The sequence below is a fragment of the Megalobrama amblycephala genome, linkage group LG7 (assembly GCF_018812025.1).
Source record: "Megalobrama amblycephala isolate DHTTF-2021 linkage group LG7, ASM1881202v1, whole genome shotgun sequence".
Lineage (NCBI taxonomy): Eukaryota > Metazoa > Chordata > Actinopteri > Cypriniformes > Xenocyprididae > Megalobrama > Megalobrama amblycephala.
Genome location: NC_063050.1, coordinates 13,712,219 through 13,738,647, shown reverse-complemented (window position 1 = coordinate 13,738,647; position 26,429 = coordinate 13,712,219). Strand labels below are relative to the sequence as shown.

The 26,429-nt window shown below is 40.0% G+C and overlaps 2 protein-coding genes across 13 annotated transcripts in view; both read left to right on the top strand.

Annotated features, from left to right (window-relative positions):
• The window catches only part of LOC125271749 (NACHT, LRR and PYD domains-containing protein 12-like), a 55,294-nt gene extending 45,285 nt beyond the window's left edge, over positions 1 to 10,009 (top strand). For 5 of the 7 annotated variants that reach the window (XM_048195984.1, XM_048195980.1, XM_048195982.1 and 2 more), the window contains 7 exons: positions 57 to 227; positions 935 to 1,105; positions 6,575 to 6,745; positions 6,958 to 7,128; positions 8,776 to 8,946; positions 9,586 to 9,756; positions 9,852 to 10,008. In XM_048195984.1, coding sequence (XP_048051941.1) covers positions 57 to 227; positions 935 to 1,105; positions 6,575 to 6,745; positions 6,958 to 7,128; positions 8,776 to 8,946; positions 9,586 to 9,756; positions 9,852 to 9,867 — 1,042 coding nt within the window. In that variant the 3' untranslated portion in view covers positions 9,868 to 10,008. Of the gene's footprint in view, positions 1 to 56; positions 228 to 934; positions 1,106 to 6,574; positions 6,746 to 6,957; positions 7,129 to 8,775; positions 8,947 to 9,585; positions 9,757 to 9,851 lie in introns of all 7 variants that reach the window. The other 2 variants (XM_048195987.1, XM_048195985.1) reach the window with 2 other exon arrangements.
• A 4,648-nt stretch (positions 10,010 to 14,657) lies between these two features.
• Positions 14,658 to 26,267, top strand: zfyve27 (zinc finger, FYVE domain containing 27). 6 transcript variants are annotated; one of them, XM_048195953.1, is made up of 15 exons: positions 14,658 to 14,864; positions 15,283 to 15,507; positions 15,679 to 15,749; positions 16,361 to 16,547; positions 16,634 to 16,729; positions 20,509 to 20,621; positions 20,762 to 20,883; positions 21,009 to 21,080; positions 21,277 to 21,297; positions 21,467 to 21,487; positions 22,150 to 22,203; positions 24,586 to 24,727; positions 24,816 to 24,862; positions 24,957 to 25,038; positions 25,125 to 26,267. In XM_048195953.1, the coding sequence occupies exons 2-15, from the start codon at positions 15,284 to 15,286 to the stop codon at positions 25,190 to 25,192; spliced, it is 1,320 nt and encodes a 439-aa protein (XP_048051910.1). In that variant the 5' UTR covers positions 14,658 to 14,864; position 15,283; the 3' UTR covers positions 25,193 to 26,267. The 6 variants fall into 6 exon arrangements, with proteins under 6 accessions (XP_048051910.1, XP_048051912.1, XP_048051914.1 ...); XM_048195955.1 differs by lacking the exon at positions 21,467 to 21,487; XM_048195957.1 differs by lacking the exon at positions 22,150 to 22,203.
• Positions 26,268 to 26,429: the final 162 nt, after the last annotated feature.

Below are 26,429 nucleotides of genomic sequence, written 5' to 3'. Positions count from 1 at the left end.
CTCTCTGTGGTTGTGTAGTTTCTTTTGAACTGAGAGATGGTGTCGTTGTTCTGCAGGTTGTTTGATTGTAATATCACAGCTGAAGGTTGCGCTGCTCTGGCTTCAGCTCTGAGATCAAACTCACACCTCAGAGAACTGAATCTGTCATTGAATAAAATAGGAGATGGAGGTCTGATGCTGCTCTCTGATGAACTGAAGGATCCTCACTGTAAACTGGAGAAACTGACGTAAGATCATACATTAATCTTAATTCAAACAAGAATCAAATTATTTTAAAAGATTATTTTCCTTTAAGTTCAAATCATAGTGATTAACATTAACACACAATAAAGCAAAAATAAACAAAATGTATATATAAACATTGGTGCTCATTCACTAATAATTGCGTACGCTATTCATTTATGAATGACTGACAAATATGAATCACATTCAGTTTATTAATACAATTACATAAATCTTACCTGTTTCATTTATGCATGACTTACAAATATGAATCACATTCAGTTTATTAATTAGTTTATGTTAAAACTATGTAATCCAAATGGATGGAAATTTATATGCAATTCAAATACATAAACCTTAAGTTTGGACACACTTTTTTGTTTTGTTTTTTTAAGTGCACAAATTCATGTGTATGCAATTCATGCATAAGTGAATGAAACCCACACATATTTAGAATTTAACATAGGAGTCTCCAAACTCGGTCCTGGGGAGCCACTGTCCAACCCCGAACTAAACACACTAATCCAGATAATCAAGGTCTAATTAGGCATACTAGAAACTTCCAGGCAGATGTGTTTAGGAAAGTTGGAGCTAAACTCTGCAGGACAGTGGCCCTCCAGGACTTAGTTTGGAGACCCCTGATTTAATATATCAGTCTCTCTGTGGTTGTGTAGTTCTTGCTGAGCTGAGAGATTGTGTCATTGTTCTGCAGGTTGAGGGATTGTAATATCACAGCTGAAGGTTGTGCTGCTCTGACTTCAGCTCTGAGATCAAACTCACACCTCAGAGAACTGGATCTGTCTGGAAATAAAATAGGAGATAAAGGTCTGACACTGCTCTCTGATGGACTGAAGGATCCTCAGTGTAAACTGGAGAAACTGACGTAAGATCATACATTAATCTTAACTGAGACCAGAATCAAATTATTTTAAGGAATTATTCACCTTGTGCTGTTTGAATAATATTGATTTACCTTAACACAAAATAAAGCAAAAATAAACAAAAGGTAAATAAAAAAGTAAACTCACACAGATTTAGTATTTAATATCACAGCCTGTCAGAGTATCAAAAGAGGCAGGACTGGAGAAAAACAAACAGACCTGTCCTTCTTGAAAAAACATAAAAATCAAGCATCAAAAGCAGGGCTGAAGAAGGTACAGATACACAAGGACTTGATGCAGGCAAAAATGTCCAATGACATAAAGCAAAGTTTCTAAACAAGCAGGTCATAGATCTGAGTAAAAAGTCTCTCAAAGTAATCCTAACATGGGTCAAAAGATCTGTCGAAAGAACTTCAAGACTGAGCAAAGATACAAACAAATGCAAGACTTATATATACCCACACACACACTAACAAGCCTGGCACAGGTGATATCATTGAGCTAATAATGAACAGGAAATCAGGAGGAAGTTGTGCAAGGTCTTGTGCTCTCTGCTGGACAGACCGTGGTGTGACAGTTCCCATTCAGTCAGTCACGTTCGACATTACGTCGATACTGACGTAATGGGGTCTCGCTTGGGAGCCCAATCACCTCCAAGGAGACAAAACAAGCCAATTGGAATTGGCCAGTGAGATTTACATGCCGGGCCACACCCCCGGCATCCAGGTATAAATAGGGCCGGCATACTCATCTTCATTCATACTTTTGCTTCGGAGCTGATCGGTTCGGATCTTCCTTTCACCTCTAAAGAGTGAATTTCATATTGAGAGCGCAAAAAAGCAATTTTAATTGCTTAGGACAAGTTCCTATCAACAGCAATTTTAATTGCTTTTCCTGTTTTGTTCCGGTGGCTCGGATCTCTCCGGCTGGTGGGAAGGCACACTCAGCGGTGGGTGTGACAGCGCGCTGCCAACAAGACGGTGCAACACTCATCCCTGTGTGCTTCAGCTGGTGGGGATTCTAAAAGAGCAAGCACGGGCAATCAGCGTCCTTTTCAAGATGTCTTTTCATCCATGTGTTTCTGGATGCAGTCGTTTCCTGATCTCCTCTGACAGCCACAATCGCTGTCTCACATGTCTGGGTAAATAGCATGCTGAGTCAGCGCTTGTGGATGGTACATGCCCTAATTGCGAGGGCATGTCCATGTTGGCATTGAGATCGCGACTCTTCTTTAACACGGAGGCACGAGTCCCCTCTGCTGCTACCCAGTCACCCGCAGCTGTAAAGGCTGCCAGTCTGGTTAGCACTCTGGGAGATCTGAGGGTTACAGTGGGAGCTTCTTCGTCAGGCCGCCCCCACGAACCTTCCACTCCTCCGCAACGCCATGTGTCGTCGAGTTGCCGGCTGCCGCGGGATCCTCTACGGAGGTTCCCCGCGTCACTTTCGGCGCTCCGGAGGAGGATCAGATGTCTATCGCTGCATCGGGGAGTGGGCTGATGGATTCTGAGTACAAGGACGCCGAGCTTCCGCCCTCCGGGGTCGTTGCTCAGGCGGAATCTGATTCGGAATTGATGGATATGCTTGCCCGGGCTGCCGCGCTCGCGGTTGGATGATTGGTTTCTGGGTTCGGGCCATGGTGCTCAGCCACGTCCCGCCCCAGTGCCTTTCTTCCTGGAGCTCCAGGCGGAATGTGATTCGGAATTGATGGCAATGCTTGCCCGGGCCGCCGCGGGCATCAGGCTCCAGAAGCTCCCCAGAAGCTTCAGAAGAGGTGGATGGCACCTCACACTGCCAGACTTCGTTCATCTGCCTACTCCACTCTCACTACCCTCGATAGCGGGCCGCCAACGGATACGTGGACATCCCACAGGTGGAACGTGCGATTGCGGCCACCTGGCGGAATCGTCCGCGCCTCCCGTCCAAGGCTTACTCTGCCGCTGGACAGAAAGTTCGCTTTCTCGACGCCCCCATTTCGCAGGCCGGCCTCTTCAGCGACACTGTCGAGGACTTCGCTCAGCAGTTCTCGGCAGTGCAAAAGCAGACGGAGGCCATTAAACACATCCTGCCCCCGCGTGATGTTGCCACCAATCCGCGGCGGGCTGTGCCTCCACCTGCTCCTCGCCGAGGGCGTCCCCCTGCGGCTCAGGCTTCCAGGAGATCGGAACCTGCTCTGCAGGAGATGGTGACCGCACCGCTCCTTGCCCTGGGAAAGGGCCTGGGGGAGAATCCTGTGCTGTTAATGGGCGACGCACCGCTTCCTCACTCTCAGCCACACCTTCCTTCGCCACGGGCAGGGTCTTTGCACCCACGCCACCCTGCCCCGTCCATCTCAGGACATTTGGAGCCACGTGAGTGCACCCCACTCACGGCCTCGACTTCGGGACGCACTGCCTCCCGAGTTGGGCCACAGTGCTCCACACTGCTCAGTCTTACGAGACTGGTGCTCAGTCACCTCAGCCAGTTGGGGCTGCAGAGCATCTCTTTTCTCGATGTGGGGCTGAACTCGGTCAACATGACAGCACGTCTCACCAACGAGCGTGCACAGTCGGTGCTGAACTGCCTGAACTCGTTCTCGCGGAAAACAGCGGTCCCACTGAAACAATTTCAGAGGCTCCTGGGGCATATGGCATACGGTCACGCCGCTTGGATTGCTTCATATGAGACCGCTTCAGCACTGGCTTCACAGCCGAGTCCCAAGGTGGGAATGGCACCATGGCTCACTCCGTGTGGACATCACACAGAGTTGTCGCCGAACATTCAGCCTGTGGTTGGACTTTGCTTTTCTACGGGCCGGAGTGCCCCTAGTACAAGTGTCCAGGCATGTTGTTGTCACAACAGATGCCTCCACCACTGGCTGGGGTGCCATATGCGGTGGTCAGTCGGCGTCGGGCTCCTGGACAGGACCCCAACGCCACTGGCACATCAACTGCCTCGAGTTGCTAGCAGTACTCCTTGCCCTGCGCCGGACGGACAACACATCGACCGTAGCGTACATCAACCACCAGGGTGGTCTACGCTCCCGTCGCATGTCACAATTCGCCCGCCATCTCCTCCTTTGGAGTCACTGGCTCCACTTACATCCCGGGCGAGCTCAATCGTGTGGCCGACACACTCTCACGACAGCTCATGCTCCCGGGAAAGTGGAGACTCCACCCCCAGGTGGTCCAGCTGATCTGGAGCCGATTCTGGGAGGCACAGGTAGACCTGTTTGCCTCTCAGGAATCTGTTCACTGCCAGTTGTTTTACTCCCTGACCGAGGGGACTTTTGGCACGGATGCACTGGCACACAGCTGGCCCCGGGGCCTACGCAAATATGCGTTTCCCCCAGTGAGCCTTCTCATACAGAAACTGTGCAAGGTCAGGGAGGACGAGGAGCAGGTCTTGTTAGTTGCGCCATACTGGCCCAACCGGACCTGGTTCCCAGAACTTATGCTCCTTATGGCACCCGCGTCCCGACCTGTGTATCCTCGACGTGTGGTCTCTGGACGGGACGCGGAAGACTTAAGTGGCCTACCTCCCGCGGTAGTTGACACTATCACTTCGGTTAGAGCCCCCTCTACGAGGCGCGCTTATGCCATGAAGTGGAGTCTGTTCGCTGAGTGGTGACCCCCGGAAATGCCCGGTCAGTGCCGTGCGTTCCTTCCTTCAAGAGGGTTTGGAGCGGAGGCTGTTCCCCTCCACCTTGAAAGTGTATGTGGCCACCATCGCAGCACATCACGATGTGGTCGATGGCAAGTCACTAGGAAAGCACGACCTGATCATCAGGTTCCTCAGAGGTGCCAGAAGGTTAAATCCCCCTAGGCCTCGGCTCATTCCCTCTTGGGACCTCTCTGTCGCCCTGATGGGCCTATGGAGGGCTCCCTTCGAGCCCCTTGAGTCAGTTGAGCTAAAACATCTGTCTTTGAAGACAGTGCTCCCGACTGCGTTCGCCTCCTTCAAAAGGGTTGGGGACCTGGATATGTGCCCAAAGTTCCCACCACTCCCTTTCGGGACCAGGTGGTGAACTTGCAAGTGCTGCCCCCGGAGGAGGCAGACCCAGCCCTAGCATTGCTGTGTTCCGTTCGTGCTCTGCGCGTTTACGTGGACCGCACGCAGAGCTTCAGAAGCTCTGAGCAGCTCTTTGTCTGTTTTGGAGGACAGCAGAAGGGAAAGGCTGTCTCCAAACAAAGGTTGGCCCACTGGATAGTGGATGCCATCGCCTTGGTGTACCAGTCCCAAGGCGAGCTGTGCCCCCTCGGGTTGCAAGCTCACTCCACTCGGGCTGTTGCTTCTTCCTGGGCGTTAGCGCACGGCGCCTCTGTTGCAGACATCTGCAGAGCTGCAGGCTGGGCGACACTGAGCACATTCACGAGATATTACAATCTCCGAGTGGAACCAGTGTCCTCCCGTGTGCTGTCTACATGTAGGTAGCCACGGGTGTTCGCTTGCTGTGCCATTTCCCTCGGATGAGGGAATGCGAGCACTTTTTCTGCTCCTCAGTTCAGTTCCCCACATGGTGAACCCTGTGGAGTTCCTCCTGCATTCTGCGGCAGCCAGACGCGTGTATGCCCGGTTGGTCTGCCCTTGTACTAGGCTAGATGCCCATATGTTGTGATTCCCCGCAGGTAATCCCGTATGTGTTTGTCCATGGTACGGTTTCCCTGATGGTGAACCCGTGTCTTTCCCTAGGCGGCTCTGCTCTGCTCTGCCCTGTCTCTGAGTGCTAGAGCTCCTCCCGGAAGGTAGGACCTACATCAGAGATCTTCCATATGCGTTACTGTCCTCAGACCAGTCCATATGTGTTTTCCACACGTTACCTCCCTTCGGGCAGGGTGTGGTCTCCGTAGCTTTCCCCTCCTTGTGGAGAGCTTTCCTGGCGTTTTGGTCATGGCTGAAAAACGTGGGAATTGAGTCCCAAAGCACTCTTCCCCGGGGGTAAGGAACAACAGCTTCGATCTTCTCCACTGTAACGCCCTGTTCTCTCCATCCCACTGGTATGGAAGACATCCTGGGCTTACTCTGGGCGCTGGAGGGTTATGAGTCTGGGCCGCACCTGCATTGGGCACACCACGGCTTGCCAGCATCTGCCTCCCTAACTCTTAAAGTGGTTCAGTTGCTATGGCGCTTTCCATTGGACCCCATTACGTCAGTATCGACGTAACGTCGAACGTGACTGACTGAATGGGAACGTTACTAGCTCTTAGTCACCGCTGAGCGGCCAGATTCCTATCTCGGCTCCTCAGCAAAAGTATGAATGAAGGTGAGTATGCGGACCCTATTTATACCCGGATGCCAGGGGTGTGGCCCGGCATGTAAATCTCACTGGCCAATTACCATTGGCTTGTTTTGTATCCTTGGAGGTGATTGGGCTCCCAAGCGAGACCCCATTACGTCAGTATCGACGTAACGTCTCCGTTCCCTCCTTCAGAGAACGGGGGTTATAATAGTAACCTAAACGTTCCTGCTGAACTGATAGTGTCATTGTTCTGCAGGTTGTTTGAATGTAATATCATAGATGAAGGTGTTGCTGCTCTGACTTCAGCTCTGAGATCAAACTCACACCTCAGAGAACTGGTTCTAACTGGGAATAAAATAGGAGATGAAGGTCTGATGCTGCTCTCTGATGGACTGAAGGATCCACACTGTAAACTGGAGAAACTGAGGTAAGATCATACATTTATCTTAATTGAAACAATAATAAAATTATTTTAAGGGATTATTCTTGTTGTTAAAATGATTTATATTAACTCGATGAAGCAAAAGTAAATAGAAAGTAATAAAAAACATTAAACCCAGATTTAGTATTTAATATTTCAAGTCTCTTTGTGATTGTGTAGTAGTTCCTGAACTGAGAGATTGTGTCGTAATTCTGCAGGTTGGATAATTGTAATATCACAGCTGAAGGATGTGCTGCTCTGACGTCAGCTCTGAGATCAAACTCACACCTCAGAGAACTTGATCTGTATGAGAATAAAATTGGAGATAAAGGTCTGAAGCTGCTCTCTGATGGACTGAAGGATCCTCACTGTAAACTGGAAAAACTGATGTAAGATTGTATATTAATCGAAACAGGAATCAAATTATTTAAAGGGATTATTCTCCTTACGTTGTTCAAATCATTGTGATTTAAATTAAGTAATAAAAACATTAAACCCACACAGATTTAACCTGAAAAAAATGTTTTCATTCATCCAATTAAACAAAAAAAGTGTTAATGGTTCACATCTATATTTTATAACTTGAGCCAATGAAAAATCAATAATTTGCCCTAAACAATATTTTCTGTGTCTATGAAAACTATTTTATAAAACCTGGTTCATCTTTTTTCTTGTTTAAGAAAGTCAATTAATTTAAATTCTATTTTTGATCTAAACAAAAAGATATAGATTTATTTAAAAAAAAAATCTCATTTGAGATTAGAAATTATTTGTTTTCTCTAATCAAATAGATATAGATTTAATTAAGCAATTTTTTCTCTTTTAAGAAATATGTATTAGAATTTTTTTCTCTGATCAAATAGATATAGATTTAGTTAAATAATTATTTCTCATTTTTAAAAATACAAGTTAACAAACAAACAAAAAGATATGGATTTAATAAAACATGTTTCCTATTAAGGAACATTACTTAATATATAATCTTATCCAAAATCTAATAAAAAAGACATCAATAATTTTCATTACATTGATATTTGTTAACTTACTATACATTTCTTCCACACATCTACAATTTCAGTACTCAAGTGTCAGATTTTTAACTTCTAAGAGCTGGCCAACATTGACCTTAGAAAACAACCCAGATAGCAAGCCACCATCGAAACGATGTTAAATCAGTATTAATGTGTAAACGTTAAATGCTCTGAATCAACATCACATTTGAACCCACAATTAATGTTGAAAAAATTTTGAAATGTCTTCCAAAAATCAATGGTAATGGCATTGAATCAATGTTACAATGTAATGTAGGTTCAACATTATGCTTGCACTCTCAGGAAATTAAACACGACAACTACAACTGACTTAAAACCACACAGCCTGAAATCAACTGCAAATAAAAGACAATAAATCTCAAAAGATCTCAGCAGAAGTTCTTTTTGATAATTAACAGATTTAGATGTTGATGTTTTATCAAAAATGTTTGGTCACCATTATGGTAATCCATATATTTTTGTTTAAAACAAATCATTTCTATTAACTTGTATTTTTAAAAATGAGAAACAATTGTTTTAATTAAATCGATATCTATTTGATTGGATAAAACAAATAAATTCTAATATATATTATTAAAAATATACTTTGTGCCAGATTTTATAAAATAGTTTTCATAGACAGAGAAAATATTGTTTAGAGCAAGTACAAAAATTATAAAATGAGACTGTACAACATGAATTAATTTTCCAAACTGTGTTTTTGTCTTACCCTGAATCATTATGGTACACCTATAATAAGTGTTTAAGACTATATTAGACCGGTCTGTTAGGAACCTCTGCGGAGTAGCACAGTACCTGCGTGACGTGTCATAGACATAAACAGAGAGAAGTAGCTTCGGCTACAGTGTTCTTCCGCAAGACGCATACAGGTCTGTTTATTAACCGCTAGAGCGCCAAAAGTTATGGACTTCAGCTTTAATATCACAGTCTCTCTTGGTTTGTGTAGTTCCTGCTGAACTGAGAGATTGTGTCATTGTTCTGCAGGTTGTGGTATTGTGATATCACAGCTGAAAGTTGTGCTGCTCTGGCTTCAGCTCTGAGATCAAACTCACACCTCAGAGAACTGGATCTGACAGAGAATAAAATAGGAGGTCAAGGTCTGATGCTGCTCTCTGATGGACTGAAGGATCCTCACTGTAAACTGGAGATATTGACGTAAGATCATACATTAATCTAAAGTGAAACAAGAATAAAGTTATTTTAACTCTTTAATTCCTTCTGTGTCATATTTGATATAAATTATCAACAAGATTAAAAACCTGTTTCACTCAATCTACTGCTTGCCTTTTGTTGTCTGGTTGATAGTTTATAGTATTTTAGCAAGTAAAAGGTCTTTTAGTATAATTGTAAAAACATTCCCCTTCAGCTCGTGGTTCACATATCTTTTTTTCTGTGAAATATTTATTGATTTTTATTAAGTAAACTTTAGAATAACCTTTATATTGTTAGTAATATTTCAAGATGCTAATGTTCTGGACTGAAGCAACTGAGTTTTACGTAATTATGCATACATTTTTTTTTTTTTTTTTAAAGAATCAGGTTCAAATGTATCAAATATGATCATCAGGCTTTTGAGGAAGATTATTTGTTCATCTCTCAATCATCATTGTATTGCATTGCATTATGTTTTAAAATTCAGATCAGATCATAAAACTAAGCATTTAAATATTATCTTATTAAGACATGTTATTGACAGATATAGAGTGACAACTGATATTTATATGGATTTTATGTCAGTGGTTCTCATCAGGGGACCCACCACTCTAAAGTAAAGTGCATGTTATTGTTCTGCAGGTTGGATAATTGTGATATTACAGCTGTAGGTTGTGCTGCTCTGGCTTCAGCTCTGAGATCAAACAAACACCTCACAGAACTGCATCTGTTTGGGAATAATCTTGGATATGCAAGTGTGAAGAGTCTCTTTGCTTTAAAAGATAATCCACAGTATAAACTGGAGACACTGCGGTAAGTATTGATTCATATAATGTCATTTGAACTAGTCAATCCTCTGAATAGATGTGTCCACAGTAAAACGTTACTGTCTGTGTTTTATTTTACAGCTATGAATTATGGTGAATCTGGAGCCACTATAGAGACATCATCATCAACACTGAAGTCATGGTGACCTTTACTGGACTTTACTGTATATAAATGTACATAAGTTTTTTTTTTTTGTATAAGATCTAATAAAGTCTTCCTCTCATTCATGTATTAGTGAATTGTTTTATTATTTTTATCAGCCATTTCAGTGAAGTGAGCAGCTCAACACAGCCATTAAACTTCAGCTGAGTTTCATCTGTTTCAGGGACCTTGATGTTTAAAAGGGTTTAATGATGGGCTTTTATTGTCTTTGTCAAAAGTCTTCCTGAAATTTGATGAAAGCTCATCTAAAGAGAGGATATTTACCATTGTCACATTATTATTTTTCTGTCTTTGTGTTGGTGTGTGTGAAAGGCAAATGGTTATGATTAAGGTGCAAACTTGTCTCATCACATGATCACATCACTGTATCTCTTCAGAAACAGCTTGTGCTACACCATGAGTATTTACATTGAAGGTTATTCCTTTCAGCACAATCATGACATTTTTATATGTAAATTTGGCTAAGTTTCTTATACACAAAAGTCAGCGATATTTGCTCACCATAACAGAGTGGCTTCACAAAATTGTAGATATGTTTGTAGCTATATTTACAATTAAACAAATGGCTGGAAAGAGTGTTAATCATGCATATATGCTACACAATCTCAGCAAACAGTCAAACTAATAATTAAGATTGTAGCCGCAAAAAATAATCAGAGCAATAATAACACCCAGTTTGTTCTTTGGCTTCCATGGCTGCAATTCGCTGCATGTGTTTTCCGCCAACTGGCAACTTGGCCGCATTAAGTTCTGGGTAACTTCTTTGTTTATCCGCCATATTGACAGGATCGCGCAGCCTTTCCGTTATTGAGTTTAGTGCAGTAATTTGTTTTCTGTCATGAGTGTGAAAAAAATGTCACCATTGTATGTCATTAATGCTGCATCTATAATGGCGATAGTAGGGGAGCATGGATGAAAGTACTATTTTTCACAAAAATGTAATTTTGTAATAATGTTTTAGACAGCGATCTATTTTTTTCTGTGGTCAATAACTCACAAATGTGGTCTATTAATACCAGGTGGTATTTTGTACAAATGTAGAACGGCAGTATAATTTCACTTTGAACATAAATTGCACATTGTTACTTTCGACCCGGTCAGTTGGGTCAAAAGTAACACAACAAAACAAGCTAGATTTTTTGTGTTAGTCTTGTTTTTATTAAATATAACTGACTATGACCTTGTAAATATGTAACTGCAAACATATTTTGTCCTTTATCTTTGCAAAAAAAAAAAAAACATTTTAATTTTAATATCATTTTAAATTGAGAATTTCAGTTTTATCAAATGTTTCAAAAGTAACCCGACAGTAAAAACTTGAATTGTTTATAATATTTTTTTGGGCAATGTCAATTTATTTAATAAAAATTTTTTTCAACAGTATGAACAATATTAAAATTAAATTAAATTAGCATAATATAAATTCTCTTGGATCTCAAGTGTTGTGGGCAGGGCTCAGTCAGGATTGTGTCCATGAGCAGTGGTTGTTGTGGCTGCGTGGTGTTATCATTGACCTTGTGGGATGTGTCAACCACAATGTCCATTCAGGTGCTGAAATGAAGTCCTGTGGTCAGTTGTACTCTGTCCAGGTGTGTTTGTGCCATTCAGGTTGAGTGGATTTGCGCACACTGCTGAAGGATGATGGAGGCAGAAGTAGATATTGTCCTTTAGCACTCTTGAGCCCAGTTTGTTTGGGTGCAGGCCATCATGAGTGAACAGTTGTCTCTGACTCCAGAACAGATTGAAGTTGTCGATGAAATTCAGTCCTTTTAAGTTGCAGGTTTTTTGCAGCCATATGTTAAGTCCAAGCAACCGTGTAAATCTATTTGTTCCTCTTGCTGGGAGTGGTCCACTGATGAACGACTGAACTTTTAATCTTTTAAGCATTTCAAAAAGTTTATTGAAATCCCTCTTAAGGAGTTCTGACTGCTCCTTCCGAATATCATTCTTCCCCACATGAATGATTAGTCGATTTGCAGTCTTATATTTCATCAGAATGCTCTTAAGTTCCCTGTTTACATCAGAAACTGTTGCTTGTGGAAAGCAGCATGTAATTGTATCCCTGCTGCTAATGTTTCTGATAATAGAGTCACCCACTATCAGAGTCCTGGGCTTGGCTGCTCTCTGAGCTGAGTGCCGCTGACTGTTCAACCTTGAGCGGCAGTTAGCATCTGTGTTAGCTGCTGGCTGATTTGATCTGTGTCCGATCATGTTTGGGGATTCCTCACCCACATTCATCATGTCTGGAGATTCCTCACCCACATTCATTAACACTTCAAATCTGTTCTCCAGATGTATTGGCGGTGATAGGGAGCTAGTGTTTGGGGTAGAGGATGCTACTGCATTAATATGTGATACTCGTGACAATCTGATGTCTCGAGTGCCTTTGGGTCTCACTCCCTGTGTGTGCCATCGATTAATATGTTGATCAATTTCGGCACAATTTCGGTCTGTTTAGGGGCATTAGATTCATGGGACTCACCGACTGTGTGCTAAGGACGTCCATGATGAAGCTCTGTTGTGTGTTCCTTCTGGTTTGGTAGTCCCGCAAGTAACTTTGTTTCAAGAACTGCAATCCTTTGTAGAAGTCTGTGGCAGTTTGTGCAGCAGGTAGATTCTTCAACCAGAGAAGGCATATTATTTCTAATCCTTTTGGATGTAGGCAGCTGTGTTTTCCCTTCTCCGGAATGTAAGCTGATGGCTGCCGTCAGTGGGAGGCTGGTTGGATAAAAATTCCCCTTTTTTGTAGCAATTCTTCCAGTTAAAAAGATTGTTGGTGCCAAGATTTGTCGTTTGAGCACTGTGCCTATTTGCTGTAGTTAAACTTAGGAGATAAAATATAAAAGCAGTAGAGCAAAGCGCGGAGCTGTAAGCAAGAGCGTCCGAACAGTAGCGAAGCAAGAAGTAGAAATCATGAGTACTATTCAATTTAATATATAAAGAGCTTTATAAATGAGTACTATTCAATTTAATATATAATTTAATATATAAAGAGCTTTATAAATAAAGGGGACCAGATTAGACTCATGATTTCTACAGAAATTCTGACAATAATAAAGTGGGAGGAGTTGGATCTAGAACCAGGGGGTGGAGATGGGTAGGTTTAGAGCTGGCAGCTCCGTCAAGGGTTGCGTGCTGAATGTGCTGTCATAAGTTGGAATGCAAATGTAGTCAGGGCTCTGAGAAAATTGCTTTGTTACTTTCGTCCCGGTTCTCCCCTAACTCAGATCATCATTCTGAGAGAAAACTGTACAATGAAAAACATGTTTTCGCCTTTTCTACATGTAAAACAGGTTGAGGAGATGACGAGAAGACGCCGGATGGCAAAGCTTTTACTAATGGCACGGATTAAACCCACTGCTTACCACTCAATAAAAGAATCACATGATTTTGTTTAATATTAACATGACCTTTGCGGGTCTGACTCTCACTCTGCTTGTGAAATAGCAGAACTTGAACAGGGACATTAAAATGCTTAACAAGAAAAACGCTCCATGTGGCTTAATGCATCAAGACAAACACAAAATTCAGTATTTATCTATTAAAGTTGCACATTGTGCGTATACCATTAGGGGGCACTAATTAATGCTGTTTTAATTTTTTCATAATTTTTAAATTGATTATTAAAATCTATCTGAGTACACTCATGACATAATAATTGCGCGTTTGTGTGTTGTAAAGTCAAATGTATATTTGGGCGTGGGGGATATGGGTGAAAATAAATCTGATTGGCTAGTCTAGTTTCGTCGCTTTTTCCACACATGAAAAAATGAGTAAACGCTCAATAAAACAGCTAAATTCGACTGAAACATTTGCAAAAAAGGCCTAAAATTGAGTAGGGACAGAGAAATTAAGCCTCTTAAATCTTTGAAGCTTTTCTCTAAACGTTTCGGGAAAGGTTTCAAAGCATCAAAAGTGTCATCTTGTGGCAGGTAAAATTTACAGAAGCCATAAACCTGAGTGCGCAGCTCCATTGTTTCATCCATTAAGCACAAATAAAAGTCTGACAACGCTAAATGTGTTTATTTCAATAATATAATTCACATATTGGCAATAAATGAAATTGATCAACAAAAACAATATTTATAATAATACTAATAATACATACTGAGTTGTTTATGGCAAGTAAATTGTGCTGTTATTTTATTGTAATACCGTGCGACACGGTAAACAGATACACGAAATACACTTCAGTGAAAAAAAATAAAATAAAAATTTTAATGCAATGCGATAAAATAGCTTCGATTCCCTGCAAAAATGATACCATTAAAATGTCAATGTTCCACTTTATGGCAGAAATGAAATAAAAGCTAAGCAAGTATCCGTATTCATTTCAGTGCCTGTCAAAATGGCGGCGCTGCAGCATGACGTCGGTTCACATTCAACAGAAATTCTGACACGGAATGCGAATTTCAAAGTAAAAAAACTTGCTGTAGCAATGATATTCAGAGAAACAAGTATGTGAACTCAGCATGTTTAATAAATATCTGCAAACATATTATGGTATTTTTAATCTTTAGTACAGTCAAAAACTTACATAGAGCACCTTTAAGCTTTAAAATGTCACAGAACACACACTAATAGAAGAAATAATAGAATTAAAAAAGGATAACATGCAGATGCTGACAAAAGTGTCCTCTATTGACAGTATATTCTGGACTTTTTTTAATAACTATACAAGAAAATAAAGGGAATAAATCCGATCGATGTGATCGGCACTCTCCTCCTCTTCCTGACACTCAATCATCGCGCTCTGACATCTACACTTCTGCTTGCGAGATGCGGAAGCAGAAGTCAGTGGACAGGCTGTAAAAAAGCGTTTTTATATGTTTTGTTAGTGGATTATTTTAATGTTTATCCATCTTTATTAACATTAAAGACTGTTTAATGACTCTGTAGCGGGCAGAAGACACTGTTTGAAGGATTTAAAGGTATGTCATTGTCTCTTGTGTTTACTTCTGGTTGATGTTTATATGACGTGTTTAATATTCACTTTTTATTATTGTCATATCTAAGAAGTTAATGTATTATTATTTTAAACATGGTCTTCAGGTGTTTTGAAATCAGTTTAACATTTATTGAAATGACTCTTCTGTTCATATGTTTAAAAGCATCAGATGTGTTTTTTCTGCTTGTGATCCAGTCTAATCTGGTCCCCTTTATTTATAAATCTCTTTATATATTAAATTGTTTCAAAGGATTACTGGATTTGACATTGCTTATATCTGATTGAGCTTTTAATTAGGTTTTCTTGTCAGGCATTAATGTCATTCACAGATGTGAGTCTCTTGACTGTCACGTGTGTATAGAGATAAACACAGTCTTGAACTATGACCTCTGATCTCCCAGCATGCAGTGCACAGCCTCCTCTCCTCACGAGTCCTCACAGATGGGCGGCGATCGGGCCGAACTGACCCCCGCCAAGGACTCGTCCTCCATAGACAACACCTCTGAGCTGGGCAGCCCCAGAGCTCTGACCTTTGACCTGCTGAACATGGTGATCTGCTTCAAGCGGATGGCCATCTTCCTGGAGCCCGTCACAGACACGCTGGAGGTGCTGCGGTACCTGCTCGGGTGAGAGACGGCCCTGAAAAATCACACTGACAACTGCACCTGTACTTCAGGTGACTGTATCATGTGACTCTCATGAGAAGGCTTCAGTTTTTGTTCCAGTCAGTTGCTAAACGCATCTCTGCATTATTTATGCTGCTGTGTGTCCCAGTATTCAGCTCTTTGTGTTTTTAGGTGGAGGATGCCGCTGTGCTCCCTGTTGAGCTGCGTTCTTCTCAACATTCTCTTCCTCACGCTGAGTGAAGGTGAGACACAAGTAGATAAGCATAAATTATATGGCTTTTTGGCCATATAAATATCAGTATTTGCACCTGCATATTTTTGCTCTATATTCTCTCACTATATCCGGCTAGATGACCCATAAAAAAGCCTGATGTGCCAAATATTATACTCAACAAAAAACAAACATGCAAACTTTTTTATAGGTTCTTTTATATTTCCTTTAATCTTTGGTTGCTTACCTACATGTTAATTCGTGCATGTACTGTTGATTCATTCCATAACATTTCAGTACATTAAATATAAACATAAAAAACAAAGTATATGATCAGAACACAAATCTGAAAATGTTTTTTTTTGTGACTGGTTATATGATTGCATGTTATCCAGCTTATTGCACGTCTGCTTTCCTAAACAATAAATATATGGCCATTAAATACAGTTTTAAGTTGAAATTGTATCGGCTTAGAAGATCAAGAGTGTAGAGTGATAAGTAAAACATGAAACTAGTAGAGCTACGTAGGAAAATAGTTGACAAGTCAATTATATAGTTTAGCACTTGTTAAATTCAGAACCGATTCATCCAGAGAGATGCTCACTAAAGAGAAGATCAACTCAAATGTCCCTCTGTCTGCAGGCGCGTGGGTCTCTCTGCTGCTGCTGACCGTCTCTGCTCCCGCTGTGCTGGGTTACCTTGGCAACCGTTGCCAGGGTGCGACCAGCGAGATGGCGGTTCAGAAGAAGAAACACCATGCGGTCCAACGGCGAGACCTGCAGACGGTCCACATGAGCAAACAGGAGGCCATGCTGGAGGTCAAGGGCATGTGAGTGAACGGGACTGTGACGTTTGAGAGAGTTTGAGTGATGACATCAACACTAAGAGATGAAGGGTTGTGTGTGTGTGTTACAGGCTGAAGCGAATAGACGACCTTTTGACCCGAGCGTGTGTGTATGCAGAGTCTGTGTATAAAGTGTTACACTGGGAGAGTCACGCCGTGTCCTCCATGTGAGTATGACACTGTATAGATCTTCCTTTGTGAACATTTACCATGGTAATCAGAGTTTCTGTACAAAATACTATAGTAATTTACTATAGCGTTTTTGAACCATGAATTAATTTGTTGTGGTAATTCTATAGTTGCTGTGATAACTATAGTAATATAAACAAATTACTTTATCCAATACTGTACTAACTTTTCTATATAGGAGGGAATAATATACTACAATACACTGCAGTTTACTGTAGTAAAAACTAAAGTATACTACAGTATTTATTACAGTTTATCAGTTCACTATAGTTAATACTACAGTATGCTGTAGTACTCATTAACAAAGTGTTGTAAATACTATAATATATACAGTATACTACAATTTACTATAGTAATACTATAGTATTTTTTCATGTGGGTTACTTTGTTACTTCAGTGAAATTATGCTAACTTGGTATTAATGCTTGTTTTGAAATGAGAGGGCATTAATGTGCAATTTATACCTAGGAAACTCATATTTATTCTAATTCTGTGAACACGTGAAGGCAGCATAACTACCACTGTCCACAAAACATTAAATAATATTATGATGATTATATGATATGAAATATTCTAAAGTTCTATTTGAAGGACTTTTTTGATGCATAAAGTTTGTTGACAAACTTTGATGCTGGCTTGATAAACCCAGGTCTGAAAGTGTAAAATAACTTTGAAGCTTGAAGTTTGAAGGTTTTGCTCAGAGAAAGAAAGAACATGTTTCTTGAATAATGTTGGGAATTTCAGGAGACTTGGATGCCTTTATCAGCAGGATTCTTTATTGAGAACATGCTGTTGAATGCTGATGTCATCGAGTCCAACTCAGGCAGGCAAACATTGTATTTTGTAGGCATTCAGTGGGCAGTCCTAGTCTCTATTGGCCTTACAGTCAGAGGTGAAACAGAGGTGATTAAAGAGACCCCCAATTGTGAGATCAAACAGACTTACAGGGAGTGCAGAATTATTAGGCAAGTTGATTTTCTGATCATATTTTTTTCCCAAGCACATTTTACCAATTCCAATCCACATCAATCTTAATAACTACTATTAATATTGTTTTTAATCATTTATAAGTGATATATAATTGTTCATGAAGGCTGGAAATGAAAAATGCCTTATATTCAGGTGTGCAGAATTATTAGGCAAGTTTTCTTTTACAGGCAAAATGAGCCAAAAAAGAGATTTAACTCAGACTGAAAAGTCAAAAATTATTAAATACTCATGAGAAGGACGCAACACTAATGCAATACTAGAAATTGCAAAGTTAAAGCATGACCAAGGGACAGCAAAATGCTCATTGGGTCAGCGGGGTCAGACAAAAACAGGTGGAAAAGAAAAGACACGTTAACTGCAAAATAATTAAGAATTATGTGTGAAACCATCAGGAACCCTTTAGTCTCCAGCGCCACCATTTTCCAGAACTGCAACCTACCTGGAGTCTCCAGAAGTGCAAGGTCTCAGGATCTCAGAGACTTGGGTTAGCTAAAGAATCCTAAAAAATGACCCGCACTTGATAAGAATCACAAGCTAAAGTGTTATAAAATACATGAAGACTGGGTTTTTATAGGCCTTATAAACAGACAGCTTGAGAGTGACTCCTGAAGGACCAGCACCACATCCTCTTGTACCACTGTTTGAAGAATTTATCTTCCAGAATCTGGCAGTAAGTTTTGGAAGATCATTTTTAGTCCATCTCTGCAAGACAGACATTTCAGGATAAGAGATGGACTAAAAGTGAACTCAAACACCTTACTGCCAGATTCTGGATAAATTCTTCAAACAGTGGTACAAGAGGATGTGGTGCTGGTCCATCAGGAGTCACTCTCAAGCTGTCTGTCTATAAGCCCTATTAAAACCCAGTCTTCATGTATTTTATAACACTTCAGCTTGTGATTCTTATCAAGTGCAGGTCATTTTTTAGGATTCTTTAGCTAACCTAAGTCTCTGAGATCCTAACACCTTGCACTTCTGGAGACTCCAGGTAGGTTGCAGCTCTGGAAAATGGTGGCGCTGGAGACTAAAGGGTTCCTGATGGTTTCACACTTAATTCTTCACCTTAATTCTTAATTATTTTGCAGTTAACATGTGTCTTTTCTTTTCCACCTGTTTTTGTCTGACCCCGCTGACCCAATGAGCATTTTGCTGTCCCTTGGTCATGCTTTAACTTTGCAATTTCTAGTATTGCATTAGTATTGCGTCCTTCTCATGAGTATTTAATAATTTTTGACTTTTCAGTCTGAGTTAAATCTCTTTTTTGGCTCATTTTGCCTGTAAAAGAAAACTTGCCTAATAATTCTGCACACCTGAATATAAGGCATTTTTCATTTCCAGCCTTCATGAACAATTATATATCACTTATAAATGATTAAAAACAATAATAATAGTAGTTATTAAGATTGATGTGGATTGGAATTGGTAAAATGTGCTTGGGAAAAAAATATGATCAGAAAATCAACTTGCCTAATAATTCTGCACTCCCTGTATTTTCATCAAATGGCCTAAAGCCTTGTGAACACCGATATGACCTGATTCTGTAGAAGTACCACCTGGTCACTAGAAATAAAAGTTTCAGAGTTTGACTCTCTGTAGGAAGATTAAAGACTGCCAAACCCCCTCCAAACTGTCGTATCTAATCAGTAAACTGATGCCATCATATTCACACTGAATGCCCAGTTCAATGTAGTTCACCTTAGTTTTTCATGTCAAGTAAGGATCAGGATCAGCAGATCTTAAAAAGATTCTTACATTTGTAATCCCACAATATTTAGCATGATGCTAACATGTTGTTATCATGATTTAGCACAAAGATAACATGAATTAGCATGTTGCTGACATGATTTAACATGTTGCTAATATGATTTAACACATTGCTAGCATGAATTAGCACATTGTTGGCATGTTTCTAGCATGATTTATCGGATTGCTATCATGATTTAGTACATTGCTAGAATGAATTACCATGTTACTATCATGTTGTCCGAGGATAGTCGTCAAGCATTGCTAGTGATAGACAGCTTAAATACTTAAATGTTTTGACCCCCTTAATGAAAGTCTATGGGATGTTTTGTAGTTTTGATCATCCATTTAACAGAAATCGTAAGTCAGTTAGAAAAGATTTAACAACGCGAGTCAGAAATAAATAATGTAACTGATTCAATATGCAAACAGAGGTCCCCTGTTAAAAAATTTATTATTTTTTTCCTGGTGCAAGAAATATTATTTGTTCTTCAGACACGGCATACATTTTGTTTTTGAGCACTGAAAATTTGTACAATTTAACAATTTACTGATGGAGCCACATTGAGATCCTCACATCTCTGGAATTTGACCATATTGGGCCTTTAAAACGAAGAGATCAAAAGAAAACTCTTAAGAACCAAAATCTAAAAGAAAATGATGATATCTTTAACAATTCTTTAATCAAATCCTCCCTCTACAAAACAGTGGCATTTAATATTTTGACTTCCCTCCCTATTTATGTCTTTCTTTCTTCGGGAAAAATATGAATTAAATCACAGAAATTCTAAATTTGGTTGATTTGATATAGGATCACTGTATGGTATCTTGTCAGAAATTATGGTTACCATGATACACATTTGTAAGGGACAAGCGCAGCAATAGTAACTTTAACACCTGATGGACACCTTCAGTTTACATATAAGTGTAATGTTATTCATATAGTATTTGCATAGTGTTTTCTGTGATTTGATAGAGAAGATAAATGTTGTTTGGGCGTGTATGTGTGTGTGTGTCTGTGTAGGTTTTATGGTTCTCTCCTGACTGCGCTTTTCCTGCTGTATACGGTCCCTGTGGGTTTGAGTCTGTCTGTGCTCAACAGCGCCCTCTTTCTGTGGAACAGAGACTTCTGCAGAGGTCAGTAAAGGCATGGCATGTCAACACAAAACTTTACATTTGGTCAAACATAAATGAATATAAACACATTACACACCAGTATTTTTATTCAGTTTCATTAAGATAGACATTTTCACCCTATTTCCTTTCTCTCCCTCTAGTTCTGTTGGAGCTGAAGGAGTTTGTTCACCCGAGTCAGGTCCAGCCCGTGGAGGAAACCGAACCATGTGACCCAGATCAGGCAAACCTGCTGGAGCGCACACCCACTCCAACCAGTGTGGAGGTGAGAGGATTAAAACAAACATACACACTTGCTACAACTATAAAACACATCCAGATGACAGATGATTTTCTGTCTGTGCTGCTATGTCCTGATTGGCTTATTCTGTGAATGTACTTCCTGTTCAGGATCTTTCACCTGGCAACATTGAAGAGGCAGAGGAGGCGGAGCCTGACGACGAGTTTAAAGACGCCATAGAGGTAGGAAAAACTTATCTATCTATCTATCTATCTATCTATCTATCTATCTATTTGTGTATCTGTCTGTCTGTCTGTCCTATCCATTAGTCTGTCTATCTCTCTGACGACGAGTTTAAAGATGCCATAGTGGTCAGGAAAACATCTCTTTTTTCTGATTCTGACATGCTCTTTCATTTCTGCTGTTTCCCTGCTCAAGGAATCTCAGCTTGTGTTGCCGGTAAGTAGCTCCATCTAGTGGTGTGGAGACTTGTAGCATTAACATGCGTGTGTGTGTGTGTGTGAACATGAGTGAAGATATCATCAGCCTTCTCATTATCTAAGCAGATTTAGTTGTGTAGTGTGTATGTGTACATGTCTGACCTCTGACCTCTACTCTGCTCTCCAAGGAAACTCCTCTGGCTTTAGTGGTGAGTAATAGAGTAACTGAGAGCATTTAATTTTTCATTAAATCCTCAGTAGCTTTAACCGAGTGAGGAAACATCCTGGACTGAACTGACTTTGTGTTTGTGCATGTTTTTGCATCAATGTAAATGCTCTGAATGCATGTACATATGTTTATGTATGTAATATGTGGAAATTAGTGTATGATTATTAGATTTTAGTTTGCCAATGTAGGGTGCATCTCACAAAACCTGTCAAGAAATGTCATAATTCACCCTAAAATTACAATCAAACAATAAAAAATATATTTTGCTTAACTAAAATGATGCTCTTTTTAGGACCAATACTTTATTTGGCATTATTCTCATGGTAATTATGCACATTTACTCCTTATTGTAATGTGATATTTTTTTATGTATGCTTCATTTTCTTTAAGCAGAATACAATTTAATTAGTTTTGATTATGGGGTGAAATGTGTTTGTGAGATTCACCTGTATGTCTTGAATATGTGTTCAGGTGTGAATTTAAATTCAGATGCATCTCATTTAACTCATGAACTCAGATAAAACATGCAGTGGATCAAGACAAATCCAGACCTAATTCTTTTTAAAGAATAATAATGCAGTGTATTTTGTTATAAGGGGGCATGACTGTTGTAAAAGTGTCCGGCCCGTGTTTTGAATGTAGGTGGGGCCTGTAGCTTATTTGCTACCAAAGATTCGGAGATGGACAGCCCGTAAGGTGCCCACACACACCTGTCAATCATGATCTCTAGGTGTTCTAACCACACCCCCTAATGCTTGCATTAATTTCGGTGGCTTCTATTAACAGTGATGTCACAGGAAATGGCTACTCGGTGACACTTTCTTCAGGTCATGGTTAATAATTACACTCTTTCTTTTGTGAGGTTCAAACTCATGATGAAAAGGTTTGGGAATGTCCACTAACAATCATAGTGATGAGTTGGGCTGATTTATTGTCCATTTAAGAGGCACTCCATATTATGATGTGCATTTACAAATGTCCAATTTGGCATCTGAATTGAATAATTGACCTGAAATGTGCCCAACCTTCGCTAGACGCTGTATTTCGAGGGCTTGTGGTGTTATAATGGTGTTAAGTGCTGTACGGCACAGAAATCTGAGACTTCTCGCAGTCATCGGATGATTGCAGGAAGTGAAGCTCAGCAGCAACAAACATGGGGTCAGGTTTACAGAAGTCGTCACATGTGCCGCTACAGGCGGAGGGATTCATCTATTTCTAATGACTTCAGTAAATGTGATCTCTAAAGCCAGAGCCCTCTACATACAGAACAGAACTAACACCGAGAGAAAATCTTCACACGAGGACAGTGAGCTGTCAAAAGTAAAATGCACTGATTTATGTATGTGGGTCAATGATACATCTGGTTTAAAAATCTAGTTTAGTTGAAAATCTAGTTTAAAACTCAACTTTAAAACAATTTTTGAATATATTGTGAATATTTGAATCATGAATCCACGTTTTCTTGGGTTATGCAATTTGATGTGCAAATAATAAAAATTGACTGGCATACACTGCACAGCCAAAAAAAGGTCACAGTTTGGATTTAAACAGACAAATGCTAAGGCCCGTTCACACCAAGAACAATAACTATATTTGTGTCCACACCAACAAAAGATAATGGTCTGTTTATTATAAGCTCACGCGCTGCGGTTTCGAAGTGTGTACATGTTTTTGCTTTTCTTGTTGTATTTACACAGCTTTAAAGTCCCCGTGAACCGGAAGTTGCAAACGACTTTTCTCCAGTGTTGTGACGTATTTCCAAGTGAAACAGAATATTGAATAGAAGGCAGCGTTTTAGTTTTGCGCTCCTCCTCTCCATCTCTCACTCATAGCAGACTAACGGTTAGAGGGGAGTGGTTTAAGCGTTTTCAACCCAAGCCGTCAAACTGACGTCATCAGAGAAGGAACACCATTCCAGACCGGAAGTAACTTTTCAGATTTTGATTAAAGATTACCACAACAAACTATTTTTTTCTGTGTTTTAACTTACAGATTAATTGTTTACCACAAGACTGGTAATATGCACTAACAAAGTAAATAGGGTCAATTTTGATTTCATGCTGACTTTAACCAGCAGATGTCCTCAGCATGCTATGTTTTGAGTGAATAGTTAGTGTAATCGATCTAATCTAACAGTGAATTTAGCTGACAAACTCAATATAGTGGAATAAAAACAAAGCCTAGTCTTTTTCACTGCAAATTCAAAGGAAGTAAGACAATGTTATCAAAACTAGAGCTGGATATCTGAGGTAATTTTATTTCACACTGTTTGCTCGCCTGGCATATATCTCTAATACTTCTCACCATTTATTCAGAGGGTATGACCGACTGTTTTCCATATATTAATTTTCTTTAACGTATCCTTGAAAATGGATACTTTGTCACACAGTGGTGGCTTTTTCTGGAACCTCGGTGATTAACTTCTCCGCAATGTCTTCTGCCATTTTAAATGCGCGAGCCCTTAAATTAGAATGGATTCTGATTGGCTGTCAGTGTTTTATCATTCAACAGTGCTATTCTTTTATATTTAGAACAATTTTTAGACATATACCTTTATCGTTATCTTTGTAGTTATCGTTCTTGGTGTGAACGGGCCTTTTAAGAGTCTATTATTGGATGATTATTGCCATAATTATTATGTTTCTAGCATGTTATATGTTTGGCAACTGTTCTATTTATCTTAATTGATGAAGTGTGTAGCTTTTCATTTCTTAAACAAACATGTAGGAAGATGCATCATGGCCATATTCCAGGATGACAAAAAAAAAAAAAAAAAAATTATAATTTTAAATATGCTCATTGTAAAAGATGTGCATTCAGGTGATTGTTTAATCATTTAATGAACTAATCAGTCTGTTAAAAAAGTGAATGTCATTGACCCATATGTATATTTGTGGAAAAAAATGTCAGTGGGATTTTCAAAGGTTGTGTGCAGGTTTTGTCATGTGAAGGTGAAGTGGAAGATCTTTTGGTGTCAAGCAGAACATGAGAGCTAATGGGTTCAGATCTGTCACTTCTCATCTCTACAGAAGTTGAATATGATTTATTTATCTCTGTGTATGTGTTTATTTCCCGTAGGATGACGAGGATGTGTCTTCTGGTGTTCCTGAGTTTGACACCATCTCCGATAACGGGCTGTTGAGCAGAAACGAACCCATCCGCAGTAAAGTGTCCAAACTTACTGAAAAACTTCGCAAGCGGGTCCCTACCAACGCCACTGGTCACTACAGATCTCTTTTCACTTTGTTTTTCACCTTCTTCTATATTATATCTCCTCATAACCATACTGTCTTTTTGTCCGTCCACAGGAAACTGTTTCCAGTGCAATTCAGCGTTTTCTGTTTTAAAGAAGAGGGTATGGCTTATGATCCTCGTTCTGTTGAACATGCTTCTCCATTTCAACTGTGTGTGATGATGTTGTTTCACCGATAATCATTTTATTTTTCTAGAGAAACTGCAGTAACTGTGGCGCCAGTTGTTGTTCCCGCTGTTGCTCGTATAAAGTGTTCAAATCCAGTATGGGAGCCACAGGTATGAGTAGTACGAGTGAATTTAGCAAAGAATGTTTTATTGAAGATATTTTACACACTGTTCTCTTTCTTTCTCTGAATCTTTAGCTCCCGAAGCCCAAAGAGAGACCGTGTTTGTTTGTTCTATGTGCAATACTTTCCTCACCACCAAGTAGGATTGGCCATCATCCCGAAAAAAAAACCTTCCACCATTGCAATCCTGTAGAATAAACTAGGGGTGGGCCACAAGATGGCTGCTTCAGTGATTCTTGAGGTTTCTATGTGGAGCATTTCACATGGAGGACCAAAATCTTGCAGCTTATGTTGCCTCTTCGGTTTCTTCAACACTCTTCTTGAGCTTCCTCAGAGTTTTATTTTGTCTGTTCAAAATTTGTGACCCATTACGTGAGCTCCTTTGTTAAATGATGACCTTTTGCTTGGAATATGCTGCTTACCCCAGTCAACCCGAATACATAAAGATTGGTTGGTTAACTTGGACCTCACCTTGCTGCGATATCAAATGCTGTAGTTTCATCAACGCTTTCATCACTTTCTAGAATCATGTTAATGTCCAGGGGCCTGATTATGTGTTTATTTATAACATCACATCATCCTATAGAGGAGAACCAGACCATGTAAGTGATGTTGGTCATTTTCATCATTGCTTTGGATGCCAAATGCAATGGATCTGAGCATTTCAGAAGGTTTATATTGCTTCACATACTGTCAAATCTGATTAGTTGAGTTGACCTCAATCGTTTATAAAGTAAATAAGATGATTTATTCCTCTCATCCTGTTGACTAAACTCAACCGTTACAATTCAGAAACCTTCTGCATGCTGCTTATCTGCTTTAACCCATGATTGTTGATTATGTAATTTATTTGTGTAGTTTTTATCTGGAAAATGTTAATTTATATATGTATGTTTGTTTTTGGCACATCCTCCTCAGTAACCATTTATGATAATCAAAATAATGCTCCCATATTAGTCTATCAGCAAATAACTCATGAGTTCTCCTGTTCGCATTGTTACTGAAAGAATGGGCTATGTTTGTGTCTGTTTTATTTGTGTGTTTTTCTTTAAGCCATGGTTGAATGTAAAACCAGAGTATTAACGGTTATAGATCTATGAATGTCCTTTTACTGCTATTTAAACCAATTCAAATCTGTTGGGTAAGTTATCCATAGTATAACACCATCTGTTTTCTTGTTTGAATCTACTGTTACAGTAATAAATAATCTGAATATAAGTTTTGCTGTGTTGAAGAATTTTTGCACCGTTCCTAAAAGTTGTTGAGGTTCCTCTCGCTCAACCAATAGTGTTTTGGCGCCTTTTCCACATTTATCAAACTGCCAAAGACATTTAAAGGCATTAAAAACTAAGTAATGTAATGTGCAAGTCTATAATAAAC